We start from the raw sequence: 13,422 nt of genomic DNA on the forward strand, positions 1-13,422 counted from the left end.
GACTCGGAACCGTCGGCCCAGATGGCGTCTGACTCTGACGCACAGTACTGCTTTCTCGTATCCAGCCCTCGAAAATACGTAACAACTCAGTAATGAATCCAGCAAACCCAGGCAGCTTCAATCACCGAACGGCCAAACTTTCGACTGGAAGGACGTACCACTTCATCGACCAATCTCCGGCGGATGTATCTCGGAATGCTCCGACAATTCTCTGTTTGCATGGCTTTCCCGATTTGTGGTATGGCTGGCGGTTTCAGATTGCGCCTTGGAACCGAGCAGGATATCGCGTAGTGGTCCCGGACTTGCTCGGTTATGGCGGGACAGACATGCCTGGCGAAGTAGAGGCCTACTCTTCCAAGAACATCTGCCGCGACCTCGCTGCTTTACTTGATTTCCTGGGTATTTCTAAAGCGGTTGGCATTCTTCTTCTCCTTCAATTCGGGAGAATGAATCGCGGTTCGCTTGCTTTTGTACTAGATTGTTGCAGGCCACGACTGGGGTGCCTTTACTGCCGCGCGCTTTGCTCTCTGGCATCCAGACAGACTTTCAGCGCTTGTGATGTACGTGTTCTCCCGACGACACGTGATAAACCAGGTGTTGACGTTCATCGACATCTTTGCCAGCGTCTCAGTTCCCTTCACTCCGCCAGCTCCTCACTACCGGGCCCCCGAAGAGGCTGCCAAGATCTACCCAGACTTTGGTTACCAAGTGTACTTTGCTGACCCGAGGTCAAGCTCTGAAATCGAGTCCGATGTATGTTTTAGTACAACTGCTATGTCGCGTAGGCTGAAACATCCTCGTATAGCTTTCCTTCTTCTTTCGCTTGCTCTTCCGCAACGGCAATCCAGTCGGTTGGTCTAAATTAGGCGAACTCAAGGGTTTGATGAGTAACATCCAAAAAGTGGATCTTCCGACGCAGGGCTTGATCCTCACTGAAGAGGTAACAAGAGTCGCATCGCCTCACCCAAATCTTCATCAAACTTACTTTTCTACAGGAACACAAGTACTATATCAGTCAGTTTCAGCGCGGTATCAATGGGCCCCTATCGTACTATCGCACCGGCAGGCATCGGTTCGAGGAGGAAAAAGGTAAGACAGCAGTCAAATCTGCACGTTCAGTCGCTCACAAGGCTATAGCGGGTCGTCTGCCTAGTAGCCTTCCGAAGGAACTTCCGGTGCTGTTCATCTATGGCACTGTCGATCAGACATGCCCTCCGCCTGCGGTCAAGAGCATGCACAAGTTTATTCCGAATCTCGATGACGTAGCGCTCCCCAACGTTGGCCACTGGGCTCTGCTAGAAGAGCCGAAGAAAGTCGCCGAAATTGTTGAACAATGGCTGAAGAAGAATGGTCAAGCACCTGAGGCTAGATCGCGCCTGTAGTTTCCAGAACATGATTATTTCTGTAATTGTACGTATAATCTGAACAACAGCAGTTTGGTACTTAATCAACATGGGTAGGACTACAAGAAGATATCTCTATGCGAAGACCATCGGTCGTGATATATGCAATGTGGAATAACTTTGAGGTGCTCGTGGAACGTCAAAATGTTCAACGCGATTCATTACTGTGCCGGATGATGCGGCCGTTACTGGGACGGGAGATGCAGCAATTACGGTTCTCTAATTTCTGGTACTCCACAAACGCACTGTCAATATCCGAGACAATATTGTCCAGCAGCTCCCTGTCAATATCATCGAGTGGCGGCTCGGTACTTTGCCTTCGCACAGAGTCTAGAGTGGATGGGTAGTGTCTCAGTCGCCTCTCCAAGATAACCTTCCATCTACGCCAAGCGGGGGTGGAGCTGTGGTTGGGCAGGATCTCGTCGAGCATCATCGTCCGGTCTGACGGCCGCAGGACCATCAGCGCGAATACGACCATCGCCGTTCTCGAGCCGAAGCGGAGTCGGTGGGTATGTGGGGTGCCGAGCTTCTGCCAGAGAAGCGCTTTTTGGACATCGATGTGCTCTTTAGCGGGAAAAAACGTGGTGTACACCCACGAGGCGGCTAGCGAGCCCATGAACAGGAGCTGGCCGATGAGAGTGCCTTGCGGGATAAGAAGCAGCTGGAGAAGAAACTGGAGGAGCAAGAGCAACGCGCAAAAGCCTGTCATTCGGCGGTGAAAATCGTTCTTCTCCGCGATGACGAAACGACCCTTGGTGACGATGTTCGCTGCTTCCTCTGGTCCCAGTATGATCGTTGTTTCTGACCCGACCAGCAGCCCGTCGGCGGCTGGTGCTCCCTTGGGTGGGGTCTGGTTGTACTTGATGTCTACGCGGCCTGAGCCAACCACCAGGTATGCAAATCCATGTGCAATCATGCCTAGTGCGATCATCGAGAAACAGTACCAGTCCCCCCAAACGACGCACATAATACATGTTCCGACGCTGACAGCGATGGGAACGAGAGCGAGCAGCATGACATGGAACGGGGTACGAGGCGTGACGACACCGTGATTGACCTTGTCCAGCGACACCATGTTCAACACCGTTTCCGTCCCTCGACGCCCAGGGACATCCCTCTCCTCCTCTCCCTTACACCTTTCCATGAGCAGATACGCGAGATGCCCAGTGGCCATCCTCGTCCCCGATAGCGCGCCCACATAGCGTGGCCCGGCCGTCCCATCAAGCTTGAACACCATCTCTGCGGAATCTCTGGGGCCGGGGAAGAGGCTGCGCCAGATGGCTGAGTCGGCGAGCTGACCATAGCACTTGCCAATGTTGTAGGACCCTGGGCAATTATACCAGCCCAACCACCTTCGTTCCTTCTCCAAGTGCACGGTGGACATTGCAGAGATGAACTCTTCGCCGCCGAAGAACCCGGAGACCCCCGCTGTATCGAGCTTGAAGCCGGATTGGCTTAGTGGTGGTGAAAGGATGGGTGGCATGCGCGTTTGAGACTAGGGACGTGTTGGGGTAGCTTGCGGTGAGAAGTGAAAGGACTGGAGTCGCTGCAGGTCGGCATTTTATCGACGTGCTTTGCCGACAATGGGCACTAACCGTTTGACAGGAAAACAACAGTCGCAGCTTGGCAGATCCTGCTGCTCCTCGGGAAACGATTACGTATTGGGACTGTTGAATTGGAGGCAGAAGCCACCGCTTTGGACCCCAGCCATGTGTCCCGGTCCGCCTCCGATCTTGATCGGGAACGACGTAGGATCTAAGTGTGCCTGTTTGTTATGGAGAACAATCAATGAACGAGCTAAAGATCGGTTTGCTCGTGGAATTCTTGCCTTGAAAACGTGTCGCGACGAGACTCGAGCCAGCCTCTCGAGTCTTTGGTGGAGTTTCGGAAGCTACTGGACTTAGGGTCAGGAACGAAAAGCGGAAGCAAATGGGATTGTGGTAAGGTGAAAACCCTCCGAGACCTGCTGTGGATCTCGTTCTTTACTAGGTTCTGATTGGAAGGGCCCAATTATCCCTCAACATCCAATACAAAGTGCATCGATTGCATGATCACATAGAATATACAGTTTTGAACCCATATTTACAAGGCCAATGAAATACAGTATTCTTGAGACGTTGATATACTACGGTAGACATATAGGCAAGCATGGTATGAATGATTTCAGCATTGCGACATGAGATTGATACATCGAAAGACTCCACCTCTGAGTAGAAGACCTAGTGTACGAGAGTCTGTTCACTATTGCTCGTGAGCGTATGCCGACTTCTAGCAGCGCTGGCATTGACAGGCAGTAGACCAGGCAGGGGAGGATTTAAACAACACCCGAGACCCATAAAATCCTCATACACCTTTATCCCAGTGCGAAGGTCATGTTTGAGGTTCTCGAGTAAAGTCTTATCGCCATCGCTCAGGCTGTGAAAAGCTACCTCTAGGTCAAAATCTACTGATTCGGTCTCTTTTTCCGACTCCTCATCACGGAGTCTGCTGAGCTCCGTCTTCAGGATCTGCCTCCATATCCTCCATACCGTGGTTTTGTTCGAAAGAAGCTCGTCTACCATTTCCATGGGACATGTCGGCTCCAGCGCCAGCACAGCGAATACGGCCATCGCCGTCCTAGAACCGAATTTGAACCTGTGAATGTGGGGATCGCCCAGTTTCTTCCAGAGGAATTTCTGCTGGACATCATCGTGCTCCTTAGAAGGGAAGAAGGATGTGTACGCCCACGAGGCCGCCAGCGACGTCAAGAACCAGACTTGGCCCATAAATGTACCTTGCGGGACGAGGAGAAGTTGGGCGAGGAACTGAAGGAGGAGTAGAAATGAACAAAACCCGGTGAGCCTGCGGTTGTAGACGTTCGCCGAATCAATGCGGAAACGACCTTTGGTGATGATGTTTGTGTCCATCTCTCTTCCTCTGATAATTGTTACCTCCGCCGAGCCAATCAGCAGCCCGTCACCCGGCGGTGATCCCTTGGCAGGGTTCTTGTTGTAGTCCACCTTGACCGCTCCAGCGCCTATGACTATATTGGAAATGCCTCCAGCGAGTATGCCGATCAAGATGATGGCGAAGCAAAACCAGTCGCCCCCTAAGGCGCACATGGCACAGCAGGCAAGGTTGACGATGATAGGGAGGATGGCAAAGGCGATGGTGAGACGTGGTGTACGAAGACGAATGTCGTCATGATCAACGTCGACCAGCGAGACGACGTTCAAGTAGCTCGTAGAACCCTGTCGACCGGGGGCTGACAGCTCCTTCGACTCTTGCTTGCATTTATCCATCAGCAAGCTGGCGAGGTGGCCCGTGTCTATGATACAGGTCCCTGAAAACGCTCCGACGTATCTGGGACCTTTGCTACCATCGAGCTTGAATACCACTTCCGGCTCTTCTCGGCGCCCAGGGAAAAGCCCTCTCCAGAACTTTGAGTCTGCCAGCTGACCGTACGTTCTGCCGATGTTATAGCTTCCGGGAGAATTGTACCACCCAAGCCACCTCCGTTCCGTTTCCAGATGCACAGTGGCCAGGGCAGAGATGACCTCCTCCCCGCCGAAGAAGCCAGACACTCCGACTGGATCGAGACTAAATCCACCCGACTTGGGGTCATCAGTGATGTTGTGAAGCGTAGGGATGGGAATGGGTGCCATGAGAAAGAGCTTATATCGGGCGAATAAGTCAATCAATGAGCTTTGAGTGAACAGAGTTATTCTCACCTGCTATGACGACCTGCGAGGAAGTGATTGCCTCAGACGGTACGCTCAGCAATCCTTAAATATAGTGAACCTCGTGGCCTTGAGAAAGAGTGAGCGTTCCAATCGTAGATGGAGTTTGCAGTGTGGGCGTGGCATGTTCATTTCACGCCATGGAAGTGTTCATGTCCATTCCCTCAAGCTGCTCTTGGCCGAGTGCTGGAAAGGTCCTTCGTGGCACGAGCAGCCCAGATGTACCGCAAGCCTTCGCGTGGTTGGGTTTGAGCGCTGGGCAGCTGGAGAACTAATGAGCTCCACACACGCGGCTCCGCTTCTGCATCACCGATTGCATGCACAGCAGCGCGTTCCGGTGTGACGTACCGTGGTTCATTGAGATTGTCGTATGCGTCGTGACAATTCTGATCAAGTGGGATTCCGTTTTTCGACAGAGTTCTTGTCAGCCAGCATGGGCATCTACGAACGTCCGAAGGGTGCCGACCTTTGCATCTCGTAATCTACTAAATCCAATGTTGCTCATCTGTCTTACATGTAACATATACAATGTCATCAATGATAAGGTCGTGAGGACGAACAATGGAGGTTTACTCATACGTATTGTACTGGATTTGAAAAGCCCACGCATACTCAACGAGATCGAGATCAACGTCTGAAACGTCGACAGTCAGATATCCCGTAGTCCGGTCGACAGACCAAGGTAGCCCGCATGCAAGGTCCGAATCAACACAGACCCTTGCTCCGTGAGGGCTCAGGAGATGAATGCGATCGCCTCGGGTAATGGGGACCCGCTTCTGCACCACCAACCGGCCGTTTGATGGGCGCTCGAAGGACACGATGCAGAACGTTGTAGGTGTCGTCAGGAACCTAATCGACCCCGTGGGGTCTTCTGAGCCCCTGAACCAGTACTCCTACAAGCCCCCGTGGCGAACAATCAGTGCGTGTACCGAGATAAGGAGGAGACTGACTCACGGTCGCGTACACGCAGTCGCCAGCATACTTCAACCACCGGCCGGCATCAAGAAGGTTCTGCTGCATGACGTCAGGGATCACTCCTTCAGCAGTCGGGCCAACATCCAGGAGGCTGTGGGGCGACATGAGGTCACGTTCAGAAGCTTCTTCATCTTGCCTCGAGGACTCACTAGTTTCCGTTCTTGGATACGATATCAACGAGCGTCTGGACGATAGCGGTGCCGTTCTTGTAAGCGCTGGCAGGTGTGGCCCGGTTGTACCCGTAACTGCTGGGATCCATGCCCTCGCTCGTCTCCCATTTGCGCGTCTGAATAGCGTTCAGTTTGGCGTACTCCGGCGTGTCGTGGTCGGGCAGGTCGCCGCATCCTGAAAACGCGTTGATTGCTATGATCTGCTACCGAACACCTAGAATACGCACTGTCGTTGATGACCACCTGTCTGCCCTGTGCCCAGGCATGAGTAAAGTAGTGCTGCGCGAATTGGCGCGTTAGATTGGCGCTGCTGATATCGCACCACTACAGGGCTTCTTCAGCATGGAATGCGTGAGGTTTAGGTTACACATTGAGCCTACCATGATTTCGGTGTCGTACTCTTCTGCGAGCGTAACCATTTGAGGTAGCTGAAGGTCGGCAAGATAATCCTTGATAGGCAATCTGCCAGTGTAAGGCTCAACCTCTGACTGATTGAACACGTTACGTGCCAGCCCTCCAGGCCATGTATCGAAACCATAGGGGGCGTAGTCAGGGCTGAACCTAAAATGTGACCGAATCAGCAATCTTGTACTTGCACGTTCTTCCCGTGAAGCTTACCATTCAGGCATGGAAAAATAAGTGCCTATGAGAGAAAAGAGGCGCGTATTAAACTAAGCACTGTCTCCGAGGACGATATGCGTTCCCACCTCGATGCAACTGCGGCTTCTCCGCCTTTGCTGTATCGAAGAGTTCTCTGAGGAAGTCGCGCTTCGGACCGAGATGAAGGCTGTTGCGGTGTGTCGTCGCGCCTGTGTCGAACATACCGAACCCATCGTGGTGTTTCTAAAGATACTCAGCATGCTTGCAATAACAATGAGGAACAAGCTCACCGTTGTGAAGACAAAGTATTTGGCGCCTGCGTCATCGAACAGGTTGACCCACTCGCTCGCATTGAACTTGGATCCTGTGAGATTCGCAAAGAAGTCGTCATAGACGACTTCCTGTGCATACAGGTTCATTTGGAACTGCTTTTGCTATTGATAATTGAGAACCGAACCTTGCCATATGTCTTCATTTGGTGTTCATAGAACGCATTATTCGGGCCTGGATTGCTGTGCAAATGCCAGCTAACAATGTACTCATCAATCACTGAATACAGGAAGAAGGTCGTTGTGCGATAACTTACTCATACCACTCAGCGTATGTGTAGCCGGGTCCCTATCATGCCATCAGTTGCTGCACGATTGATGAAGAAAAACTCGTACCCATCCAGGGACACTGTAGGGACCCCAGTGTATGCTATGAAATTTTTGTGTGAGACGCCTAAACGTTACAATGCCGGATAGAAGAACGTACAATATCCCAAATTTAGCTTCATTCCACTAAGGAAACGAGGAAACGAGGGCAAGGTCAGTCAACAGGAGCAATCATCCGCTCAATCAATCGACGTACCCAAGTCGGAGTCTCGTGGCTTTCCAAAGCACTAGTACTCAGCCCAAAGTTCTCGCGCAGAGGCGCCGCTGGCCAGCCTGGAGAAGTGGAAATAGGGTTCCCTCTGTTATCCGTCATGACCACCGTGAGCTCGCCACCCTCAACAACGGAGCTGGGGTTCTCGACCAGAACATCCACCACAACTTGATCGCCGGCGGTAAGACGATTTATCACTCCCGGCTTGACCGTGCGCACCGTTGCGCCGAACATCTCAATCTTAAGCGGGAACAAGACCGAGCCTGTCTCGAACGCAGTGTCAGGCACAAGGTTGGCCAGTGTGACTTCATACACCTGAGCGCGGATGCCGTCGACAGCTTCCCAGCGTGACGTGGGCCGCACGCGGCGATACGAGAGGGAGGGTCCGCTGATTTGGGGCAAGGCGGGCGTGACGGAGAGAGCAAAGAGGTGGGTGCGGTCGTTCGAGGTGCGAGGCGGCATCTGGATGCTCTTCAACTTCGAGTGGGAAGGGATTGAGGTCGACCATTGGAAGATGTTGGTTCGGTTCCCGTCGATGTGGTTGCCGTGCTGGTTGTAGTGGATAGGCCTGCACGAGACGTCAAGACGATTACTTGGCAGTCATGCTTTGAACATACGTCTCAATGGCAGCGGTGTTGACCGTGATGCGCGTCCACCAGTGTTTGGCGGAGACTACATATGAAGAGAGCTGATGAGGTTATGCAAGCTTAGCGTGGACTTACTCGGCAAAACTTGGATGCTGTTGTCCTCGAAGTGCAGCACAAAGTCGGCGTCGGTTGCGCCTGGGTTTTGTGAGTATGAGTTTCGCGCTGCTTAGATAGGGCGAGAGCAGCTCTACCTTGGATTCCGTCACCAGCATACAGCATGTGAAGTTCATGGGTCAGGACGGGCTCTGGGAATACGATTGTCTGGTTTTCCGCGAGAACATTGTCGTTGCCCGCGCCCCAGGACGACGGCAGTTGGTACTGGGGATGCAGATGAGGTCACGAACAAATGAGTCGCAGTAGCAAGCAGCCCGCATTCTACACGACACTCACCTTGATGAGATCATACACCCACGTCCCTACGGGCAAGAACTCTGCCGCATAGCTCCCTCCAAATCCATCGAAGTTGGCGATAGTCGGGTTGCTGTTGAGCGACGCGCCGTGGTTGTTGTAGTACTTCTCAAGAGGGATAGGGATGGACGAGAAGGGATATACATTGAAAGAGGCTGGTGAAGCCCACTGAGGGTTCAATAACGGCTGTTGAACCGACATGGTCGAGCTCAATCGTTGCAAGGCGAGCGTCACTGGATGAATCAAACAGGGCCAACGAGTTGGTCACTCCACTCGTCGGTTCCCCACGGGGTCAAGCGAGGTTCGATTTTGTAACTATGTACAAGCCCGTTGATAGGCGCTTTAACGACTTTATGAGGCTTTTGAGGCTCCCGATGACTTGGAAATAGCATATATTCACCCCAAGATGGTGAAGGGCCCTACGTACGAGACCGTTGCCTCCAACAGGGGCTGGTGTACATATTGCGCCCATGAGCCGAAGCCGGCAAATCCCGGCGTCGCGTTCATCCTGACATCGCGTCCTCTGGTGTCACGGCACCTTCACCTGGCACTTGCTCTTACCATTAACACCCTGTCAGCTCGCTCACCCAACCTCGATGGCAAGTTACACGGGCAGCAAGGACGAAGATGAAGTCCCGCCCCCTCAACGGCCACCCTCCCCACCAGCCCACACTACCTTCGCTGCTCGAGGCCTGCATGTACGCGTCGTATCTGGGAAGACATGTCCGACTTCATCTCATTGAACCTTTTTCCAACACGAAACTTCGCGGTCTCCTCTAGGCCATCAACTTCTCCCTCCACAAGCCTCGGGACGTTCGCATCCCTTCACAGCAAGCCATGACCCATGTCGCATGGAGCTGCGACGGAAAACGCCTCGCCGGAGTAGGCATAGACAAGATAGTGCGCGTGTGGACACCGGAAAAAAGCGTGAGCCCTCTTCCGAAACATCCTGTGTTGCTCTTCATTGAGCGGATTTTCCAGCTGGAATATCGCTCCTCAGCGACCTTCTCCGGCGGCCATTCCGACGACGTCGACTATGTGACCTGGAACCCCACCCATCCGGAACTATTTTGCACCTCGAGCCAGAAGGATCGACGCATAGTGTTCTGGGATGCCCGGCGTAAGCACATGCACTGGTGCCCGTTTCATTTACTAAGTGCTCCATTCTCATCAGAAAGTCGGCACATACAGCAAGTCCCGCTGAAAGTTGCGCCCGTTCAACTGAACTACTCCCCTGATGGTCGATCGCTGCTTTATACCTCGGCTGGGCATCAGTTGTTCTTTATGTCAAATGTGCAGGAGGTGGGATCGTCGAAGAGGCATTGGCAAACGTCTGACAAGGATGGGGCAAGTTTCTCTCACCTTCGTTGGAGTCAACAAGCGCTCACCGGCTGTAAATAGAACATCGTAGCGACGACGGCTATGTTCAACTTTGCAGGCGACGGAGTTGTCCTCACGCACCATTCCGAACATTCCCTTCGCATTCTAGATTATCCTTCTTTAACGCTTCGGGAGAACCCTGCAGCCCATGTAGGCGGGTGTGTAGCAGTGGCGCTTGATCCGCGCGGAAGGTACGTATTCTCTTGGAGCATGCTGTAGAGACCCTAAACCCACGACTTCCATTTCCTCCCAGATACCTTGCTTCGGGAGGCAATGACTCTATAGTAGACTTGTTCGATGTTAATGAGTGGATATGCGCTCGAACCATAACTTCCTGCGAGTACGTCATCATTTGCACTCATCCCATATCCTCTGGACCCGGCTGACCAGATATCCAGGTACGGGGTTAATGCACTGAGCTTCTCCTACGACGGAGAGTACATCGCTATTGCAAGCGGTGGGCAATACATCGACATCGTAGGTTCTCTCCTGCCCCATTGGGCACCACGCACTGATGTACTACATCGCTTTGCAGTGTGCGACCGAGACTGGGGTCCCGCTTCATCGAGTCCCCACCCTTGCGCCATCGCCAACGGTGACTTGGCATCCTTCGAAGTTTGTTTTTGCATACTGTGGTCAGACGAAGTTGAGGGAGGGTGGTCCACCTTCCACCGCAGTGATTAGTATGTTCGGAGCACTGTAGTCTCGTTTCGCTACACGAGGTCGTCGCAGTAGTCTAGCACATGAAGCAATATATGCGCTATACAATAACGAGTGTGTCAGGATCCTTAGTCTCTCTTAGACAGACAGTTACTTAGTAGTCCCATGAAAGTCAATCGAACTATGATCCTAGGTTTCGAAACCAAGACGATCTAACCAAGAGTCTTAATATAAAGCAGTGCTAGTTACCGGTAAGGTCGGCTGTGGCCGCATTGCTTCCACTTTGCCCTGAACTTTGCTTTGTGAGCGAGCCAATACAATGAGCCGTCCAGCCAGCTTCCACGGCTACATGCGCATCATCTACACCACCTTGTTCCCTTATATGCTTTCTCCAGGCAGCCTCTGGGCGCCTACCGTCCACCTGCGTCTTTCCCAGAACGAACCGTCATGGCGCCCATAACTGAGTCTTCCCTCAACCATTCGGGCTTCAACCTCGATGCTTCAGGAGTAGCCGGTTTCTTCGGAGGAGATGAGGCTATCTCAGCTATGGCTACCGTGCACCTCTTCAAGGGGCGACGGTGGCTAGGTTGGTACAACTCGCCTGGAAGTTACACCATCGGCAAATGCTACGGACGGCTCGCCAATAATCGCTGGTGGGATGGTCTCTTTCCCGGTGCCAACGATACGCCAGCACAGATGTTCAAGTTGGATGGGAGGAAGGGTCCACGGTACTTTGGTGCGTTTTCTCGTCTCTCGCATCACTGTGTACCGGGACTAACGCTAAGGCGGTGTACTTCGTCATCGTTGAAGGCACCCGCTCTGGCACCAAGATGAGGACAGGACATCTCGGATATCTGTTTCTCGAAAAATGCAAGGAAGAGAAAATCCACTCCTACCACGGCGGCGACCATACCACGACGCCGACTAACATATCCATCGTCCACCTTGACGAAGACCCTCACAATGACGTCCCCATCAGACCCATTGGCAATGCGTTGCTTGGCCTTATCCCCATATTCGTCAGCGGGCTTACAGCCCTCTTTTGCTTCCTCAGCGAAGATGGGTGGGGCGGAGCCATGATTGTCCTCGGTATGGTCGCAGGCGGGGTGTCCTGCTTCGTCATCGGCTCCGGCGAGGTGAAGCTACACTACGTCAAGAATCCTGCCCAGGGAGTACCCCCTGGCGACGGCCTCCTGATCGGCGATGGATCAGACATGGCGATAGTGAAGGGAGCCGAAAAGGTCGTGAACGTGCTCACCAAGGGGCGGTTCGAGATCGACATCGGGGGTGGGCCAGAGTATCGTGCCATTGGGTTCTCGGCAATGCTCCTCGTCGCACAGTTCCTCCTTCAGCTTCTCCTTATCCCCCAAGCGTCGTTGTTCGGACAGATTATGTTCGTCATCTCGCTCGCTGTCTCCTGGGGGTACACTTCCTTCCTCTCGTCTATCGAGAAGGAGAAGATCCAGAGCGAGATTCTCTGGAAAGCGCTGCATACGCCCAAGGTTCGCAAGTATTCTCTCAAGTCCCGGTCGGCAGCAGCGACTTTCGTCGCCCTCGTGTTGTCCCCACCGAAGCCGGAGAAGGTCCTTAAGGAGTTCATTCCGAACGACACCGCGGTGTGGAACAAGTGGAGAGACGTCGTTTCCGCCAAGATCAAGGCCAACGAAGCGCTCAAGTTTTCCGACACCGAGTCTTGCGGAGTAATCGAGGAGTTCGGCGACGATGACGAAAGGACCCTCTATAAGTCACTCTTGGCCATCGCAGCAGATGCTTATCAGGGCTACTTACTATACCAAGCAGATGTAGAGCTGGAGAAGGCGCGTCGTCCACCGCAACCGAAGAGAAAGTCAACTTTATGGTCCATCCTCTCGTTCAACGCGCATGACTCGAAAGAAGTATCTGACCCTGAAAAAGCTGATATGACATGAAACGTCTCAATTACGAAATAGTTTGCGAAGCGGAACGACAATGCATGTATCATACCACGACCTCTTGTACTAACACTATACGTACATGCTTAGAGTTATGCAATGTAACTCAGGGAAATGACATAAATGTGGCCTATCGTAGCATATCCGCGAGGCTGGTGTGATCCGTCGTAAAATGGGCGTTTTGGTTTGACGAGACTGGCCACAGTGAGTCCCCGCGCCCTCAAGTTACTACAGCATATAAACATAGGTAAACGCCACGCGGCTGCGCACCTTACGCGGCGGATATGCGCGCTCCGCGCTTGAACTTACTCCCTGTTATCAGTGTACTTTGTACTCAAGCTTACAAAGACTACATGTATCTGGGGGCTCCGACACATTTAAGGAAGCCTGATATGCCCTTAGAAGGTTTGGCTTATGTCTATGATTGAGTTTGAAGCTGCTTTTGGCTTACACGTTCACAGCGCTAAACATCCACAGGCCCATAGCCTTCAAGGCCTAGCGCTCAGGGTCCCTTTTCTTGCTAGTACTGCAATGTGTACTCCGTGCATTGCGTACCATTTATAGCAGACGGATGCACCAATGCGTCGCAGATCCCTCATACTAGGTTCATCTTTGTGGCAGTACATGCTTGTCTCCGAGACGCCCCAGCTCTTCTTGAAGCT

The 13,422-nt window shown here is 52.8% G+C and overlaps 6 protein-coding genes across 6 annotated transcripts; 3 read left to right on the plus strand and 3 right to left on the minus strand.

The window, feature by feature from the left end:
- Window positions 1-92: 92 nt before the first annotated feature.
- Window positions 93-1,382, plus strand: CONPUDRAFT_93019 (alpha beta-hydrolase; the record flags this gene model as incomplete). Its single annotated transcript, XM_007775394.1, has 6 exons — window positions 93-413; window positions 478-560; window positions 624-753; window positions 806-940; window positions 996-1,089; window positions 1,138-1,382. The coding sequence occupies 6 exons, from the start codon at window positions 93-95 to the stop codon at window positions 1,380-1,382; spliced, it is 1,008 nt and encodes a 335-aa protein (XP_007773584.1).
- An 83-nt stretch (window positions 1,383-1,465) lies between these two features.
- On the minus strand, window positions 1,466-3,014 carry CONPUDRAFT_168909 (uncharacterized protein). The gene has a single exon (XM_007775395.1). It carries the CDS (start codon window positions 2,884-2,886, stop codon window positions 1,552-1,554), a length of 1,335 nt encoding a protein of 444 aa, XP_007773585.1. The 5' UTR covers window positions 2,887-3,014; the 3' UTR covers window positions 1,466-1,551.
- Window positions 3,015-3,432: 418 nt separating this feature from the next.
- Window positions 3,433-5,047, minus strand: CONPUDRAFT_168910 (uncharacterized protein; the record flags this gene model as incomplete). The annotated part of the gene is made up of 1 exon (XM_007775396.1): window positions 3,433-5,047. One exon carries the CDS (start codon window positions 5,045-5,047, stop codon window positions 3,623-3,625), a length of 1,425 nt encoding a protein of 474 aa, XP_007773586.1. The 3' UTR covers window positions 3,433-3,622.
- Window positions 5,048-5,691: 644 nt separating this feature from the next.
- Window positions 5,692-8,196, minus strand: CONPUDRAFT_93020 (glycoside hydrolase family 29 protein; the record flags this gene model as incomplete). The annotated part of the gene is made up of 13 exons (XM_007775397.1): window positions 5,692-6,015; window positions 6,077-6,188; window positions 6,247-6,442; window positions 6,495-6,591; window positions 6,648-6,828; window positions 6,886-6,910; window positions 6,975-7,110; window positions 7,158-7,268; window positions 7,325-7,394; window positions 7,454-7,485; window positions 7,533-7,566; window positions 7,624-7,649; window positions 7,720-8,196. The coding sequence occupies 13 exons, from the start codon at window positions 8,194-8,196 to the stop codon at window positions 5,692-5,694; spliced, it is 1,821 nt and encodes a 606-aa protein (XP_007773587.1).
- A 1,098-nt stretch (window positions 8,197-9,294) lies between these two features.
- On the plus strand, window positions 9,295-10,929 carry CONPUDRAFT_111266 (WD40 repeat-like protein). Its single transcript, XM_007775398.1, has 8 exons — window positions 9,295-9,487; window positions 9,570-9,716; window positions 9,771-9,909; window positions 9,964-10,136; window positions 10,191-10,360; window positions 10,423-10,509; window positions 10,568-10,646; window positions 10,705-10,929. Exons 1-8 carry the CDS (start codon window positions 9,386-9,388, stop codon window positions 10,870-10,872), a joined length of 1,065 nt encoding a protein of 354 aa, XP_007773588.1. The 5' UTR covers window positions 9,295-9,385; the 3' UTR covers window positions 10,873-10,929.
- Window positions 10,930-11,253: 324 nt separating this feature from the next.
- CONPUDRAFT_139737 (uncharacterized protein) lies at window positions 11,254-12,896 on the plus strand. Its single transcript, XM_007775399.1, has 2 exons — window positions 11,254-11,565; window positions 11,640-12,896. Exons 1-2 carry the CDS (start codon window positions 11,277-11,279, stop codon window positions 12,755-12,757), a joined length of 1,407 nt encoding a protein of 468 aa, XP_007773589.1. The 5' UTR covers window positions 11,254-11,276; the 3' UTR covers window positions 12,758-12,896.
- The last annotated feature ends 526 nt before the right edge of the window (window positions 12,897-13,422 follow it).

This window comes from Coniophora puteana (assembly GCF_000271625.1).
Source record: "Coniophora puteana RWD-64-598 SS2 unplaced genomic scaffold CONPUscaffold_14, whole genome shotgun sequence".
Lineage (NCBI taxonomy): Eukaryota > Fungi > Basidiomycota > Agaricomycetes > Boletales > Coniophoraceae > Coniophora > Coniophora puteana.